The 18472-nt window shown below is 44.9% G+C and overlaps 1 protein-coding gene across 4 annotated transcripts in view; it reads right to left on the reverse strand.

Moving 5' to 3' along the window:
• Positions 1-18472, reverse strand: part of ENTREP2 (endosomal transmembrane epsin interactor 2) — a 446252-nt gene that overhangs the window by 310446 nt on the left and 117334 nt on the right. For 2 of the 4 annotated variants that reach the window (XM_077869136.1, XM_077869107.1), the window contains exon 2: positions 16131-16196. The exons of the other annotated variants lie outside the window; for them this stretch is intronic. In XM_077869136.1, the coding sequence (XP_077725262.1) occupies positions 16131-16196 (66 nt within the window). The remainder of the gene's footprint in view (positions 1-16130; positions 16197-18472) is intronic. 4 annotated transcript variants of the gene reach the window in all.

The following is an 18472-nucleotide window of genomic DNA, read 5'->3' on the forward strand; positions in this document are numbered from 1 at the left end:
TCTAGAAGACACACATGTTATAGGGAGAGGCAGCAGCCCTATGGTAACCCTGAGACAAGAAACATGGAACAGAGCCAACATGCTGAAGATGGCAAGCAGCAAGGAAAAGGAGCCTGGATCCCCAGTAGCACCACAGGGTGGGGAATGGGACAGGATTGGCTTTTTCTTTATAGTTCATAGTGTTTTGCTTCTGCATTTGTTTTCTGTGGCTGTTGTAACAAATTGACACAAAAGTTAGCAGCTTGACACAACACAAATCTGTCATCTTGAAGTCCTGTAGAAATCCAATACAGCTCTTACAAGACTAAAATCAAGGTGTTGGTAGGGCTACATTCCTTTCTGGAGGTTCTGGGGGGGGTGAATCCACTTATCTGCCTTTTCTAGCTTCTGGAGGCCACACATGCTCCATTCTTCCATAGCCCTTACACTTATAAGGACCCTGGGCTCAGCCAAATAATCCAGGATAATCCTCCCTTTCCAGGCCAGCATATTAGCAACTTTACCTCCTTCCTCCACACCCCCTCTGCCATGTAACCTAGCAGGTTCCCTGCCTGGATTAAGATGTGGACATCTTTGGGGACCCAGTACCCAGCCAATCACAAATTCTTAGAACAGGCATAAACTCTTTTTGTAATTTGAAATATAAATCATTTTTAATTTAAATATTAAAAATTGGGATTATATGGGGTGCCTGGGTGGCTCAGTCGATTAAGCAGCTTCCTTCAGCTTAGGTCATGATCTCAGGTCCTGGGATGGAGCCTGGAGTCAGGCTCCCTGCTCAGCAGAGAGTGTGCTTCTCTCTCTCTCCCTCTTCCCCACTCATGCTCACTCTCTCTCTCTCCCTAATAAATAAACAAAACCTGTTTTTAAAAAAATGGGACTAAGATCTAATAAATTGAAAAAAAATCAACCCTTTGAAGCACAGCGATCAAGAATACACTTGAAGATTTCCATGGAAAAAAGAAGCAGTTCTAGGATTCAATTAGATTAAATCACTTCTAACCAGCTCTGCTATCCAGTGGAAGTGTTTTAAACTCACTGAACGCAGAGGAAAGGGAAGTTTTACATAGCACACCCCTTCACAGTCTTTACTGAGCTAGGGCCCCTTGCTCTCTACCACCTGTGTCTCTGTCTAAGCACCAGCTTCACATCCCATCCAAAAAAAATCCAGGTTCTTGAATATTTTTTAGTTTTAGTTAAAAATAAGTCATAGGGGACATCCAATTATTTAAGTGTTTAACAAAACCAATGAGATCCTTCTCCTTTCTAATTAAAGCTACCAGATGTGCTTCTAAAAAACAAACAACAACAAAAAAAAACACAGAAAAATACTGGCATACAGATGGATCATCTTTCTTTTGGGATATGTCTTCCTTGAACCAGCAAGGGAATGACATCCTTCATGGATAGTGGGGTTTTGTGGATTGAAAGGAAGACATATAGATGTTCAAGATTCCCTATGGCTGGCATCTGGCCATGATTCAGCCCTCAGGATACTTTCTCAACATAGACATCTACTTCTGGAACTTCAGGATGGGTACACAGGCACTGAGCAGGACAGCTCTGCCTGCCTGCTCTGTGAAATTTCACCCAGGTCACAAAATCCATTCCGTACTGGTATCCTAAATGCGTTAATGACTCATTTCTCCATTATCCTGGCACTGAGTGTTGACACCAACCTATGTGAATGTACATGTGATGCTCATAGTTTAAGAAACCATCAACAAATGATGATGTTCATGTCAAGAACAAATCAGAACCGACAAAGACCACAGAGGCTTATTTTTGTTCATCAGTAATAATATAGTTCACATGCAAACTTCTGTAAACCCTTCCACATGAGAAGTGCTGCATTACATCAGTAGAGATGAAAACAAGACTGTTCAACCAGGTGATCCAAATTTATTCTAGTTTTTTCCATCCTGTGTTCCAGTTATCTTGCCGTACTCCAAATCAGCTTTGGAAAAAGAAATGTGAAAACAATTCTGAAAATATAAAATACACAAATACAATCTGAGTTTTCCAGAGCAGATGGTCTAGGGACACGTAACTCCGAGAACACTATTCTCCTGATGCTCTTCCCTGCCCCAGCAGCCCACATGCTTCCTCTTAGCCACTAAAGGAGAGGCTGCAAGGACACAGGCTGCCCCCACTCTCTGCACTGCCACTGAAATGTACCCATTTGGTCTTCGATTTTAAAAAGCACTAGACCAGTTGAACAAGACTTGCTGGAAATCTGAGGAAAGTTCTCCTTTGTGAAAAACACTCTGCGTGTATGAAACGGTTCAAGAGAGAAGACAGGATATTGTGATCACTGCAGAATGAACCAGAAGAAAAAGAGCACCGGCCATGACAAGCGTTAATTGCCAAACTGGGCATTTCCCTTTATCTAGAAAACCAGCCTCTGAGAACCAGAGGGGTCAGGTTGAAGAGGAGCAAGAAGTCACTCCCAGATGGAATAAAGGAGGGCAGCCTTCGCAGACCCCTGAGGTCACAGGGAGGCCATCTGAGTCAGGGCTGGTGAGGGGGGCAGCCAGAGTCAGGAGCAGCAGTGGTGCAATGATGGGGACACCCAGGGACACCCAGAAAGGGGAGGACCTTCTCAGGATAATGGAGGGCTCTAGCAGTCCATGATAGAGAGGAAGGAGAGGGGAGAGGGGAGCTTGGCAGAGGAAATGTAAACACAAATAACCATCGTTCTCTACATCTCTAATGTGCTAGAAGTGAATAATTACCCTTTATTTATTCTGTAGGACAGGAACTCGACAGAATAAATCAGTCATGCCCAAGTACCACACCAAAGCAGAGAAGCCTACACGCAGTTAAAATAAAAAGTGACAAATTTTATTAAAGAAGTAAATGGATCTTTTAATACAATAGTTACACTTCAAACCTACCCCCAAAACAATGTGCTGACTTAAGGCTCAAGGCTTTTATTATGTTTGCCATCCTCCAAGACCCTAGATCACTTTATGGTTTTAATTAGCCAAGCATTTTGTAAAGTATTAGTATTACAAATATGGGAGGTGATTCTTTCCTTTAAGTATACTTTCAATGATGGTGAAATCTTTCGTAGTAAGGAGTGTTAACGGCTCTGAATAAACCAGAGAAACTAAGCCTAGCCCCAATGCTCACTACCTGGAGCCATTCCCACTAAGCCCCAGTGGCCTTGTTCCCATCCCCATGGGATGTGGAAAGAGCACAATGGTCTCCCAGACACAGGGCTCAGGTGCACATGATACCCAGATTGCAGCTTCCCTTCATACTCCGAAACTCTCTGCCCTGGTAGGGACGGGATTTAGCCACATTCCCCCTGGCCCCTTTATTCTTTCCCCAGACAGTTCAAAGAACCACCCCAGCAGCTGGCTGTTTATTAACAGCTGAGCCTCCTACAAACAGCATAGACTCAGGGTGAGTCACCAGGAGACCTCAATCACAGGAAGCTGGTGCAGGGGGTCGTGGGGGACCAAGCAGAGCTGGTAAAGCCCAGGCATGTCCAAACAAAGAGGAAAAGAAGGGGCCAAGGCTGCTGTGGACGATTCAGGGTATAAATAAGTAGATTTTGTTCTTTTTAAGATTTTATTTATTTATTTGAGAGAGAGCACAGGCAGGTGGGAGGAAGGCAGAGGAAGAGGGAGAAGCAGGCTCCCCACTGAGCAGGGACCCCAGTGCAGGGCTGGATCCCAGGATCATGACCCGAGCCAAAGGCAGATACTTAACCAACTGAGCCACCCAGGTGCCCCCAGAGTATAACTCAGTAGAAAGGATGGTTTAAGAACAACCCAACAACAACAACAAAAAAAAAATAAGGACAACCCAACAGATCCCCCCCTGCCCACAGTAGGAGGGTCCTCACCATCTGACTGCTGGCTGGTAGAGACTCTTTCCCACCTGGACTTTGTGGGGTTCCCTAGAGGGACCACCATCCTGCCCATCTTGGTGTCTTGCTGAGACCCTGCTCACCTGGAAGTCCTGCTCACTGGCAATACTGGCTCGGAGGCAGCGCTCAAAAGGGCAACTATAAAGCTCAGTCTTCACTTAAGAGTTTCAAAAAATGCTTCCTGAAGTGAAAAGTTCAAATATGAAAGGCCTACTTTCTATATTGTTACCTCAGCTCCTTTAAAATGCATACTTTCTAGTTTATCTTGCTGATTTTCTATACAGACAACTCTCAATTAATCCCCTAAATCCAAACTAGCAATGTTTCACACACGCTTCATTCACACTGAGGCATAACTGACTAGTGGCCTACCCAGCTGTTTGCTTTTAGCAGCACTCAAAGTCAGAAGCTGACAAACCCACACACCCACACGCCCTGCTGAGCTCCCACCTCCGTACAGGCAAGTATGGAGGAGTTGATAATGGGAATCCCAGGGAGCAGGGATTTTGAACAAGTAATCAGAGAAAGTAACCCAAGGTCCTTACCCACCAGAAGCCTCAGAAATACCAAAGAGAGGTCCACCTGCCACACTGTGTGGAACAGGGCTCAACTAACTTTTTTGGCTAATAAGAACAGAGCCCCAGAACACCGGTGACTATTATGCGTTACCTGCTTCATGCTCCTAAGTACTACCTGGCATATCAGAGATACTTATCCTGCACCATCCTAATAGTCCTACCTGCCTCTGACTTCAGAGAGCAGATTTTAAAGAGGAATGTCCCTGTCCCTTCAGACTTTAGGGACCTTCCCAAAAGAAATCCAAGTATCGTAATCTGTTCAATATCCTGCCTCAGGAAAATATCTTTAAAATAGAGACTGTATTTCTTAGATTTGAAGGAACATCTTGATGGGTATCTCCACATAACACTCAAAAGCAAACCCCTAAAGCATGAGCAAGAATGGAAAGGAAGGGGCAATCACATCCCAGGGGAAGCAGGGGCAGGAGGAAGGATGGAGAAGGAAACGAAGCCAGAATTCTGGCCAGGTTGGAGGGGCAGCAGGAAGCTCAGGAAAGGTGCCCAGAAATGAATGGAAAAAGCAGAGAAGGGCCGAGAGGATATTAAACTGGAGGAGTAAGAAGCAAATAATGAGACAACATGAAAGGAAATGCCACCCTGCTTCCTGCCCCTTCTAAAATAATCACATGGGGGTACTGACCATACATGGCCTTTTATGATGACAAAACGATCTCAATTTTTTTTTATTTTTAAAAAGATTTTAGTTAGTTATTTGAGAGAGAGAAAGAGAGAGAAGGGGGAGGGAGCAGAGGGAAAAAGAAAGAATCCCAAGCAGACTCTGCACTGAGTGAGGAGCCACACATGGGGCTCGATCTCATGACTCTGAGAGCATGACATGAGCTGAAATCAACAGTCAGACACTTGGGATGCCTGGGTGGCTCAGCGGTTGAGCATCTGCCTTCGGCTCAGGTCGTGATCCTAGGGTCCTGGGATCGAGTCCTGCATCGGGCTCCCACAGGGAGTCTGCTTCTGCCTTTGCCAAGGTCTCTGCCTCTCTCTGTCTCTCTCTCATGAGTAAATAAAGAAATCTTAAAAAAAAAAAAAAAAAAAAAGACTTAGATGCTTAACCGGCTGAGCCACCTAGGCACCCCAGGATCCTGATTTTTCAATGACTTATCAACATTCTACCAAGCCATCCCTGGACACATCAGTGTAGGGAGAGAAAAGGGAACATCTTCCCCAAAAGGCAGAGATTGTGGTGTTTTAGTCTCTAGACAATTTCATAACCATGTCCTCCTAGGCCAGGGGAGAATGTTATTCAACAAGCTAATTTACCAACCTCATCTTTTGGGGGAGGGATTAAAAACACACAGTTACCTAGCTGAAATGTGACCCATGGCTTTTGGCCTCGATTTTAAAATACAGGAAATCGTCACTGCTGGGCACAATCTTTGCAGAGATGTGAGAATGACCAGGGAGGGGACTGGCTGGCTTTATCCCTAGGGAACACAGAGAGGGACACACCTGCTGGCCTGCGAGCCCCTGAGGCCTAGTCTGGATGCTTCGAGCTGCCTCAAAGAACACGGTAAAGAATAAAGGAAATAATACACATAACCACCTAGTGATAACCACTATTCATACTGTGGCCTGTTTCTATCAGTATTTTTTTAATCCTGCACATGTATTGTACAAAATTGGAATTCTACTGTACAGCAGGCATCTCACTGTGTCCACTTAATATGACATGAGGATTTCTGCAGGACACTGAATATTCTTTGAAAATGCAGTTTTAATGACCACATAATCTAAGAATGGCACAATGTAACCATCCTGCCATTGCTTGAGATTCAGGAGGCTTCCAATTTCCAACTGAGATAAACAAAGCCACAGTGAGGATCTTCACACATAAATTTTTTTGATATCTCTAATTTTAGTATAAACCCTTCACAGTAAGATGAGTCAAAGGATATAAACATTTGTTTTATATAACATAGCATGTCCCACGGACATTTCCCCCAGTGGGGTATAAGAGTATTTGACTATCCCCCTATATGATCACCCCACCAAGAACTAATATTTAAGACTCTCTACCAGTTTGGTGGACCAAAAAAGAAAAGAGAGAGAGAGAGAGAAGAATTATTTTAATTTTCATTTCTCGGGATCCCTGGGTGGCTCAGCAGTTGAGCATCTGCCTTCGGCCCAGGGCATGATCCAGGAGTCCCGGGATCGAGTCCCACATCGGGCTCCCTAGATGGAGCCTGCTTCTCCCTCTGCCTGTGTCTCTGGCTCTCTCTCTCTGTGTCTCTCATGAATAAATAAATAAAGTCTTTTAAAATTTTTTTTTCATTTCTCTGATTAGTAGTGAGGTTCAGCAACTGTTTATTTGCTTTTCATATTTCTTCAGTGACTTGCCAATAAAAGTCCGTGGCAGACTTTTTCCATCTGATGTTACTGTTTTCCTATTGATTTATGACTGCTTTTAGTATAATAGGGATGGATTGGCAGGCAGACAGTGTTATGCCCTGACTTGCCAATTCTGTGATGGCGCTTGACACACATAGGACACTAATGGATTTGTGGTCAATTGTATCAATCTTGCCCCCTTATTATACCTTCCACTGCAAATAGAGTGTCATGGTCCTTCAGCCTGGGATCCAATCCCAGCTTCTCCACTTGCTACCTGGGTGATCTCTTTGCCTCGATTTCCTTGATTGAAAATGAAGGATAATGGAGTGCATTTACCACATGAGGTTAGGATGCAGCAGATGGCCTCCCAGCTGGCCCCCAGTGACCTCACCTCCTGGTGTCCGCATGGAACCCCCTCAGGCCCAGCCAGCAAGGACCAGGGAGCTGCCTACAGCCACCGATTAAGCTGAGAATACAATCCTCTCCACTGACACCTTTACTGCAGCTTTATAAAGCCCTGATCAGGGGACCCAAACAAGCTGTGCCAAGACTCCTGGCCCATGGAAACTGTCAAGTATAAGCTTTTGCTGTTTTAAACTGCTAAGTTTAGGGGTGCTTTGTTATGCAACAAGAGATAACTAATACGTAATATATGTAAAACACTTCAAATAGTGCCTATGGTAGATTGCAAAAAATAGTCTAATACTTTGCCATTCCTCCAATGAAAAGCTGGGAGTCATCCCCTGACTATGCTTGACTCTGTGACTTAATTTGACCAAAAGAACAGAGGCAATTAGAAGGCGAAACCTACACACTGGTGCCTTCCCTCTTGCAACTCTTGGAACTGTGCCACCACCATATGAGGAAGCCATAGTCTGCTGGAGCGGCTGTACCTGCTATTCCTATTGCACCCTAGTGTATAGCCAGCAACTACAGACGTGTGAGTGAGCCCAGCTAAAAGAACCACTGACCATGCTCACCCTAAATTTCCAACACAACTCATATGCAGAATAAGTGGGTATAGGGAAGTTCTAGGGTGGTTTGTAAGGCAGCATGTGATAGCTGAAACGGCTGCCATCTTATTACTACTATCATTATTATCTTGGGATCAATTAAATACTCAAACATATTTCATAATAGTGTATTTATATTTTTACTATTTACATTTAACCACTCTACTAAAAACTTATTTGGCACATGTTGTTTTTGCATATTAGAATCTACAGGGGCACCGAGGTGGCTCAGTCAATTAAGCGTCTGCCTTTGGCTCAGGTCATGATCTCAGGGTCCTGGGATAGAGCCCCACATCAGGCTCACTGCTCAGGAAGGATTCTGCTTCTCCCTCTCCCTCTGCCCCTACCCACCACTTGTGTTCTCTGTCAAATAAATTAATTAAATCTTTGGGAGAAAAAAAAAAAAAAAGATGTCCCTGTTCCCTCATTTATTCTTGGTAGAGAGCAGGCATGAACATTAAGAAAATGATTTTTTTTAATAAAGATTTTATTTATTTGAGAGAGAGAGAGAGAGAGAGAGAGAGACATACAATTGGGAAAGAGGAGCAGGGAAGGGAGAAGCAGACTCCTTGCTGAGTGGGGAGCCTGATGTAGGGCCCAGTCCCAGGACCCTGAGATCACAACCTGAGCCAAAGGCAGACGCTTAAGTGACTGGGCCACCCAGGTGCCTTTTTGTTTAAATTGTACTGAATATCAACTTTGATCCTAAAAGCTTAGAAATGAGAATGAGAATGAATGGAGCCCTGAACTATGGGACCCACTCATGGCTGTGAGGTCAGCAGGGGCACAAACCAGTCCTTGGTCACTGGCAGACATCATACAGTGGGAAGCAGTGGGCACACACGGCAGAGACTCAACAGAGGTCACAGTGAGCCCAGGGCCTGGACTTGTCCGTCCTGCTGGTGCTAATTCCTGCTGCCATGTGCCTCACTGCAGAAGCTCCTAGATACTCCCCTGGCTATGTTCATGAAAGCCTCTTTCACAGCATAGGTTGTTCTGGCCAAGGCCTCCTTCTTCCCTCTTCAGGTCCTCACGGACCCTTGGTCACTCCTCCCCAATCAGCATGAGGCTACTGGGTGTTTCCTCTATTGGTCAGACAAAAGTGTCACATGGGACACCTGGGTGGTTCAGTGGTTGAGTGTCTGCCTTCAGCTCAGGGTGTGATCCCAGGTCCTGGGATCTAGTCTCACACTGGGCTCCCCACAGGGAGCCTGCTTCTCCTTCTGCCTGTCTCTGCCTCTCTCTGTGTCTCTCATGATTAAATAAAATCTTTTTTAAAAATTGTCACATTTAAGAGTCACACTTAAGAATTGCTTCAGCTGGTGCCCAGACCTGCAATTTGTTTTCCAGCAGCATGGACCATATACGCCCCAAACTCTGTGTAGCTGAGGTTGTAGACAGGTGATCACCTGTCACCTGCAAAGGAGGTTGGCTTCCCCACACCTGAAGGAAGAGGATATCGGGTGTCAGTCTCAAAGCCCAGGCCTGAGCCTGGAGTCGGGAGCCTTGGTTACCATGGAAAAGGAGAGCAATCAGGAAACCCCCCTCGATCCCCTGCCCAGCCACAGAAGTGTTCCATGAGACGAGCCAAAGTCATGGTCATGCCTCCCCTGGATGCCAAGTCTGTCCAACTTCTCCCACTACCATCATGTTCCAACAACCATAGCTAGAAATACATTTTACTCTAAAAAAGGGAAAATTCTCTATTGAGAGTAAAAAACTGCTTAATACAAGTTGTTTCTGGTCATACTCTTATTCACTTTCAGAGGAATATCTCTCCTCTGATTCCTCAGGAAAATATTTCCTTTCTTTCATACAGTAGTATTTTCTTTTTCAGAGAATCAGTAGTGCTTTTCCTCAAATGAAGAAGACTGATCCAGCCCCTGGGCTTGCTAACAGAAGGGATATGTGGATTTCAAAGGAGTCTGGTACTTACTCTCACATTTTCCCAGGTGCAGAGCTAGTGGGCCCAATCCCAAAGCTAAAGGACCTTCCCAGCATGAGGCAGCCTTCCCCCCAACAAGTGCCATGCAGGGCTGAGATGGGATTTTTCTATACCCATTGCCTCTCTCTCTCTGATATAGTCAATCAACAGCACTCCCAAGAAACTAGGATTCCCCTCCTGCACTGCCATAGAGCTTGGTCAACCTTTCCATGGCCAAAAAGAAAAAGGAAAAAATTATATATTTTATATATATAATTATATTATATATGTATTATACATATAAAAATCTCAGCCCTTGTCCTTCTGGTCAACCCAGCCATTTTCTAAGAATTTAGTTTCAAAGCTGATTAGAATGTTGGGATGGGAAGGACAAGTTGAAAGGCCTATAAAACTGTTAGTGTAACATTCCCTGGGAGAGGACAGTGAGTCCCATCATTTTCCCTGAAGCCAGGCACCCTGTTCTAGGAGGTGAAGGGAGTTGGGCCAGTTCTACCAGCTTTATAAGATTTTTTCACTGTTACTGTAAGATAGCCTCATTTCTTGAGGTTTCTAGGTACAATATTTTAATCAAACTGGAAAGCCATCCACTAGGTTATGTGAGGATTACCATGAAGACCAAGGAGTTACCATCCCTAGCCCATAAGGGACTGGCACACAGACTCAGGCAAGGCCTGAGGTAGTGACCCCGGGGGCTCCAGGAAGACCTGGCTTTCTCCAGTGAGCCACCCATGCAGCAAGGCCCTGGGCCCAAGAAGTTTATTGCCCCTCTGCCCACACTCTGTGCTGGGGAATCCAACCTTTGCGCAGTGACTCTACCCTCAACACTACTTGACTGGATAAATCAGTTTCCTCTGTTAGTATAAATACCATTACCTACAGCTACAATATGACCACATTTCATTAAAAGTTGCAAAGTGATCAGAGCCCCTGGGTGGCTCAGTTGGCTAAGTGTCCAACTCTTGATTTTAGCTCAGGTCATGATCTCAGGGTTGTGGGACTGAGCCCCAAGTCCAGCTCAACACTCAGCCTGGAGGCTTCTTGAGATTCTCTCTCTCCTTCTGCCCCTCCCCCTGCTCACCCTTGCTAGTTCTCTCAATCTCTCTCTCAAAATAAAATAATAATAATTTTTAAAAGCTGCAAAGTGATCTTTCTAATCTTAAGTATAAACACCTAAAGACAACATTTTCAGAATAAACATTTAATTCCAAAAACAGGAAACAATCCGTGTCAGCTACAAGTCTTAAATTTCATGTTGAACTAGGCTTAACATATTCAAGCAATTTAGCAATTGTGAAAGATTACGAGGATCCTTCTAAGCTAACAACTCTAGATACCTCTAGATACTCACAGAAAATCTAAAGACTCTGGCTGACACCACTAATCCAAGTCACTGTCCCCTCTTTTCCAATTAATACACAGTTGGTGGTGAATAAAACCTAGAAGTCAGTCTTGTATGAGCTCTGAATTGACAAGTAAAAAAGCTACCCAGCTTTTCAGTTACTTTCTGATCTCTTTCTAGTTTTCATTTAATGGAAAACTTGTCAAGTTACAACTTTTTTTATGTGCCTCGCTACAGAGCATTTATTGTCTACAAATGAGATTTTCTCAAGACAGTAACTATCCTGACAAGACTAGGCTGATTGCAAGAAATCTATTTTTACCTATTTTCATGGGTGTTGGACATGCCTGACACTACCCTCTTTTGTAAATTTATTGCCTTGTTCTGTGTGATCTTTGTAATAAATGTATTGTCACAGAGAACCCCGCTGACTATCCTTTATTTCCCTTCATTTATAAATGCCAAGTTTACTTAATGCCTACTGTCACATAAGTTTATCAGCCAAATATAATAGTTACGACTGTGTTCTCAACCAAGGCATATACTAATATCAATAAATCAGAAAACATGAGTTGGTTCTCAACCATTTTTTTGATGATCCAAAAGTATCACAATGCTTTATCTCCAAAGGGGCTAATTATTCATTTGGTATACTTTTAAGATCGTGGTTAAATACGTATGATATAAAATTTACCCATTTTTTTATATACATGTCAATAGTGTTAACTATGTTCACATTGTTATACAACCCATCTCCAGAACCTTTTTCATCTTGCAAATGGGGACTGGAACAGATATTTGTACATCCATGTTCAGAGCAGCATTGTTCACAAAAGCTGAAAGCTAGAAATGTCCATTATCAACTGATGAATGGATAACCAAAATGTGGTCTAGACACACAATGGAATATTATTCAGCCTGACAAAGCAAGGCAATTCTGATACTTCCTACAACATGGGTGATCTTATGTGAAGTGAAAGAAACAAGTCACCGGAGTGCCTGAGTGGCTCAGTCAATTAAGCATCTGCCTTCAGCTCAAGTCATGATCCTGGGGACCTGGGATTGAGTCCCACACCAGGCTCCCTGCTCCACGGGGAGCCTGCTTCTCCCTCTGCCCCTCCCCCTGCTTGTACTCTCTTGCTCTCTGTCAAATAAATAAATAAAATCTTTAAAAAGGAAGCAAGTCACCAAAGGGCCAATACTGTATGATCCTACTAGAATGAGGTTCCTGTAGTTGTAAAACTCCCAGAGACAAGAAGTAGAATGTGGTTCCCAGAGGTGGGGAGGGGAGGAGGGGAGAATAAGAGTCAGTGTTTGATGGGCACAGAGTGTCAGTTCTGCAAGATGAGAAAGTCCTGGAAATGATGCTGGTGGTGATGCATGCACCACAGCACGGATGTACCTACCGCCATGGAACTATACGCAGAAAAATGGTTAAGATGGTAAATGTTACATTATGGGCATTTTTACCAAAATAAACAAAATTAGTAAATAATGTCGTTTTTCACCAAAAAAGAAAAAGAATAAATGTGAACAAGGCAAGCTAAGGGACCCAAGAGTGGCTATCCCAGGGCTGAGGCTGGGTGTCTGTGTGCAGGGAGGAGCACGGACAGCTATTCCGATTACTAGTTTCTCCACACTACTGGACTTTCACTCTGTTGTGCTCTTGTTGGGTTCTTTTAATATTAATTTTAATCTATAATGGGGTGCAGCAGAGGTGCACAGTAAAGCAAATGGAGGAAGGTCACACCAATAAGCCCAATGTCTATCCTGGACCAGACGGAGGAGGGATTATGTGAGCAGAAGGCTCGTTAGTACTCAGGAAGGAAGTGCTAGGCCAAATTCACCTCATTTTCTCTTTTAATAAGGTTATGAGATTGGCATATTAGAGGAATGCTAAGCAGATGAGGACCTTTATTTCAGCAGAATGTTAACACACTGGGGCCAGCGCGGCCACCCACTGCCTGGCCTTGAGAAACAAAGGCTGGGGTCTTGGGCACAGTACCCTGGCCTGGCCTGGATGAAAAACAGGTACCGGCTTAACACCACAGAGTTTACAACATCCAGCTCATGTCCTCGGACATGTGGCACCAAATTGAGATCAGATCATCTCAACAGGCTGGATGGAACGCTAACTTGCAAAGCAAACAGATGAACTTATCAGTGTTAAAACGTTTCACATTCTAGTACCAGAATCTTCATAAAATGCCCTGAGTAGCAGACCATGAGGAGAAAAGGAGGAAAGGGGGTGTTAGTAACCACCCCTGTGACCTAAGACAGCAGGCCATGCATCCAGAAGCTGCCCAGATCACAGTGGAAACAGTCCACCTCTTGTTCACCCCCCAACTCCACTCAGTGCTTGTCCAGAAGGACAAGACGCCTAGAAACCATCAGATGAATGCCAGATGGCAAGCCTTAGTGTGAGAGGAACAAAAAGCTATGCAAGCAACAGGGTGCAGTTAGGGTCTCCCACTTGAAGGGCTTCAGTGTGGGAAGGGGAGGAAGGAGTTTTCCTAACTCTGCAGGAAGAACTGGAGAAGTAGTAATCAGTGTACAAAATTAGATTCAGCTCCAGCTACTTCTTCCTGATGATGGAGCCTGTGACTTGCGGGAGCTCCTCATCACTGGCCCCAGGAGACCAAGTACCTGTGAATCAGAAATACCACTGAAGAAAGCCTACCTTCTGCAGAGGGGTGATTTAAAACAAACTCCAAACACCTTCTGATACTGTATCCTGTAAGAACGACAGACAGCAGAACTGGAAAGACCATCTGACATTTAACTAAGTCTTTATCATAGCTGGGTGCTGCTACAGGTTCTTTAAATGCATCTCTAATCTGCAAGTCTGTGATTCCTGGACTTTATGGTCATAATCAGCAAACCAAAAAATAAATAAATAAATAAATAAATAAATAAATAAACAAACAAACAAACAAAGATAGTTGATATAAATCAAGAGCTCTGTAGGATGACAGTCATATCTTTTTTTAATTTAAATGATTTTTTAATATTTTATTTACATTCAATTTGCCAACATATAGTATACTACCCAGTGCTCATCCCATCAAGTGCCTTCCTTAGTCCTGTCACGCAGTCACCCTATCCCCTCATTCATCCCCCCTTCTGCAACCCTTTGTTTCCCAGAGTTAGGTGTTTCTCATGTTCTGTCACCCTCTCTGATATTTCCCACTCATTTTCGCTCCTTTCCCATTTAATCCCTTTCACTATTTCTTATATTCCCTGTATGAGTGAAACCATATGATGATTGTCCTTCTCCGACTGACTTACTTCACTCAGCATAATACCCTCCAGTTCCATCCATGTCGAAGCAAATGGTGGGTATTTGTCATTTCTAATGGCTGAGGAATATTCCATTGTATACATAGACCACATCTTCTTTATCCATTCATCTGTCGATGGACACCGAGGCTCCTTCCACAGTTTGGCTATTGTGGACATTGCTGCTATAAACATTGGGTGCAGGTGTCCCAGCGTTTCACTGCATCTGTATCTTTGGGGTAAATCCCCAGCAGTGCAATTGCTGGGTCGTAGGGCAGATCTATTTTTAATTCTTTGAGGAACCTCCACACAGTTTTCCAGAGTGGCTGCACCAGTTCACATTCCTACCAACAGTGCAAGAGGGTTCCCCTTTCTCCACATCCTCTCCAACATTTGTTGTTTCCTGTCTTGTGAATTTTCCCCATTCTCACTGGTGTGAGGTGGTATCTCATTGTGGTTTTGATTTGTATTTCCCTGATGGCAAGTGATGCAGAGCATTTTCTCAGTGCTTACTGGCCATGTGTAGGTTTTCTTCAGAGAAATGGATGCCAGCCATATATAAATGATTTTCAAAATTCTTTAAATTTAAAGGGAGAATTTTAACAGTGTAAAAGAAAAACAAACTGCCTAACACCTAGTTAATATGAATACTGATTGAGTTTCTTCTTTCAGAGACATCAGTGATATACCTAACAATTTTCAGAGTCAGTAGGTCCCTGCAGAAGTAGATATTTCCTTGGTTTGTGCCATGGGATCTTGGATCATCGAAGCTAGATGACGCCAGGCCTTGCTCGGCCCAATACTAATGACCTGCTGGGTTCGTTCATTTATTCTACAAATATTTACTGAGTGCCAGTTAAGTGCCAGGCATTGTTCTATGTGTGGCGAGTCAGCTGTAAATAAGACAGATGCCGCGTGGGTGCCAAGAAACTAAGAGAAACAGGTACTGAACAATACAGGAGGGAACAGACAGGACAGATCACAGAATGACAAATGGAACACGGGGGGTGGTAGCTGAGGGCTCCTTTAGGCTGTGTGTGCAGGAAGGAGAGCTCTGAGAAGGAACAAGGGTGGGGTGGGGGGAACCACCAGAGGGATGCACCCATTGGCTGTGGAGACGCTGGAGTTGGAGAGGGCATTGACTTCTGGAGGAAGGAAAACCTGGTTTGAGGATCAGGAAAAACAACATGAGAGCTGGCCCTCCTATGGAAGACACAGGAGGACCAGCTCCATCCAGGTGGAAAGAAAAAGGGAGGAGAGAAAAATGGAGAGAAAGCGCTGAGAGTCTACACAGGGGACTGATGAGGTCTGATTTATATTTTTGTAGTGATGACTCTGTCTGCTGGATAGAGATGGTCAGTGGACAGGCAAGAATGACAGTGAAGGGAGCAGAGGGGAAGATGTGATGACCCCTAGGTGAGCCACAGAGGCAGGGCTCCAGTAAGCCACAGATGAGCCCCTAGGTAAGAAGCAGGGGATCTGCCCAGAGGAGCAGCAGCAGGATAGGGAGAAGGAAGCAGACTTGGGTGTGTCCTACGGACAGGGGTGAGGGGCAAGGGTGAAGGAAGGGGAGTCTCAAGATACCTCTCAGGTTTCTGACATGAGTGACGGACAAGTGGAGAAGCCGCGTTTTGGGGGATGCACGCAGACAGTGTCCCAGCCAAAGCAGCTGCCAAAACAGTAACCACCAGACCTGTGGTCTGTGCATCTCCCACTAACCAAGGATGGATAATGGCAGAGCATCACTCACCCGCGGAGACCAAGTGTCCAGAATAAAGTATGATCCCACGTGCAGGGAGGCAGTCCCGCTTGGATGCTAAGAAAAAAAACCACATGAGCATTCAGTGGGGGCACAGGGTGACATGCAGGTTAACCAGGATGCTTCTGAGGGCTGTGGCGCTTTTGTGGCTGGGCTGTCCTAGTTACAGGCACTTCCTGAGGCTGCGTCAGAGGGATTACATGTGGGCACGACACAGTGAAATGGCCAGTGTCCTGCTATCATAACATCACTCCTTATGGGACCACAGACATAACCTTCAAGATTTGAAGTTGAACATCCGAAGCCTGGATTATGACCACCCACAGCCGAGCGCTGAGTGAACTGTCCAGCCCTGCTCTTCCTCCGGACAACCCATACTGCAGCGTGACTCAGTAGCCTTCAAATACACTCTGCCTGTTTCTGCCTGAAGTTGGGGTACCCAAACCCCACTGCACAAACCCCACCTGCCTACCATTCCTTGGTCCAGCTCTCCTCCTCCCTGAAGCCTCTTCTGATTGCTCCTGCATCCAGATGCTAATCGAATCACTGCCCAGAGACCCTAGAGACTTGACTGCGCCTTCTCTTGAGAACAGACAGCACGCGCTGGACAGGATGCAAGTGGTTTAAAAACAGAGACCAGCAGTGCATTGCTTTTACCACCTCCAAAGAACTCAAAACAGTGCTTCTAGTATGGGGCACACCCTGCACCCCACATCCACACATACTTATACTGGTTATCTGGTGAAGGTTTACAAAGCACAAAGGCCATTTGAGCAATCCAGTGTGGCCAAACATTAAGAGATATTTCTCCCCCTGCACTCGGGGTGAGTGAGGGAAGAGTGCCTACGTCGGCCACCTGCACCCCTGACACATCCCACTGCAACAGTCTCCTTTCCAGAAATTCTTTTTTTTTTAATATTTTATTTATTTATTCATGAGAGACACACAGAGAGGCAGAGACACAGGCAGAGGGAGAAGCAGGCTCCATGCAGGGAGCCTGATGTGGGACCCAATCCCAGGACTCCAGGATCATGCCCTGGGCCAAAGGCAGGCACCAAACTGCTGAGCCACCCAGGTGCCCCTCCCTTCCAGAAATTCTGACACCTGCTACAACATGGACAAACCTTGAGGACATCATGCTAAGTGAAATAAGTCAGTCAAAAAATGGCAAATGCTGCATGATTCCACTTATATGAGGTTCTAAGAGTCGTGAGATTTTTGGAGACAGAAGGCAGGATGGTTGGTGGCCAGGGGCTGGGGAAGGGAAACTGAGGAGTTAGTGTTTAATGATGGCAGAGTTCAGTTTGTGAAAAATGAAGAGTTCTAGAAATGGATGGCGGCAAGTGTTGCAATGTGAATGTACTTAATGCCACTAAACTGTCCACTTAAAAATGGTATGTCGATTTTACAATTGAAGTGTTTTAAAAATTAAAAAGGGGGTCTCACCAGGGCACCTTGGTGGCTCAGTGGCTGAGTGTCTGCCTTCAGCTCAGGGCATGATCCCGGGGTCCTGGGATCAGATTGAGTCCCACGTCAGGCTCCCTACATGGAGCCTCCTTCTCCCCCTGCCTATGTCTCTGCCTCTCTCTGTGTGTCTCTCATGAATAAATGAATAAAATCTTTTTAAAAAGTAATAATAATAATAAGGGGGTCTCCCGTCCAACCCCAAAGGCCGTGTTCATATATACCTCCCGGAAGGAAGCCAGCCAGGCCCTTCCTGAGACTCCAGTCTCAGTCAGGAATTCTCGTGGAAAACCTGGCGCCTCCGTATCTCCTGCTACAGTTGAATTCCCTTTACCACCATAGATACACTTGTTCTCCTTTTCCAAAATCAATGCCCATAGGTACTCAGAAGTAAGAGCTAAAACCACAGATTTCCTGTAAGCAGCAGGGATTTGATATTATGTATGTTCAACACAGCTTTAAAAACCAGAGAATGGATTTCTTTAAATCACTGAGAAGAGCCTAAGACAAGATCAAAGAATGGATGCTGAATTAAATAAACATGCAGCAGAAAATTACAAGGTGCCCCTAAACTCTGGCAGAATAGGGTGGGGCTGGGGGTCGCCAGGGGACCATTGCAATTGTTGTTTGCTCCTTCCCTGCATACTGCATTCACAGTGGGCACTGCCTGTCTTGGGATCTGTGTGTCTTTTCCTCAGGCTGCACTTCACTCACGAGCAGATGAGTGTGTTCTCAGGACACCTGCCAACCAGCAACTTTGCACACTTCATCTCAACTCACTGCCACTCCCTCCTCCTACAGGTCAACCCAGGGGTATCAAAGACTTATCACTAAGAGCATACAACACTCCCTTAGCCATGGCTGGCACT

The sequence above is a fragment of the Canis aureus genome, chromosome 2 (assembly GCF_053574225.1).
Source record: "Canis aureus isolate CA01 chromosome 2, VMU_Caureus_v.1.0, whole genome shotgun sequence".
NCBI lineage: Eukaryota > Metazoa > Chordata > Mammalia > Carnivora > Canidae > Canis > Canis aureus.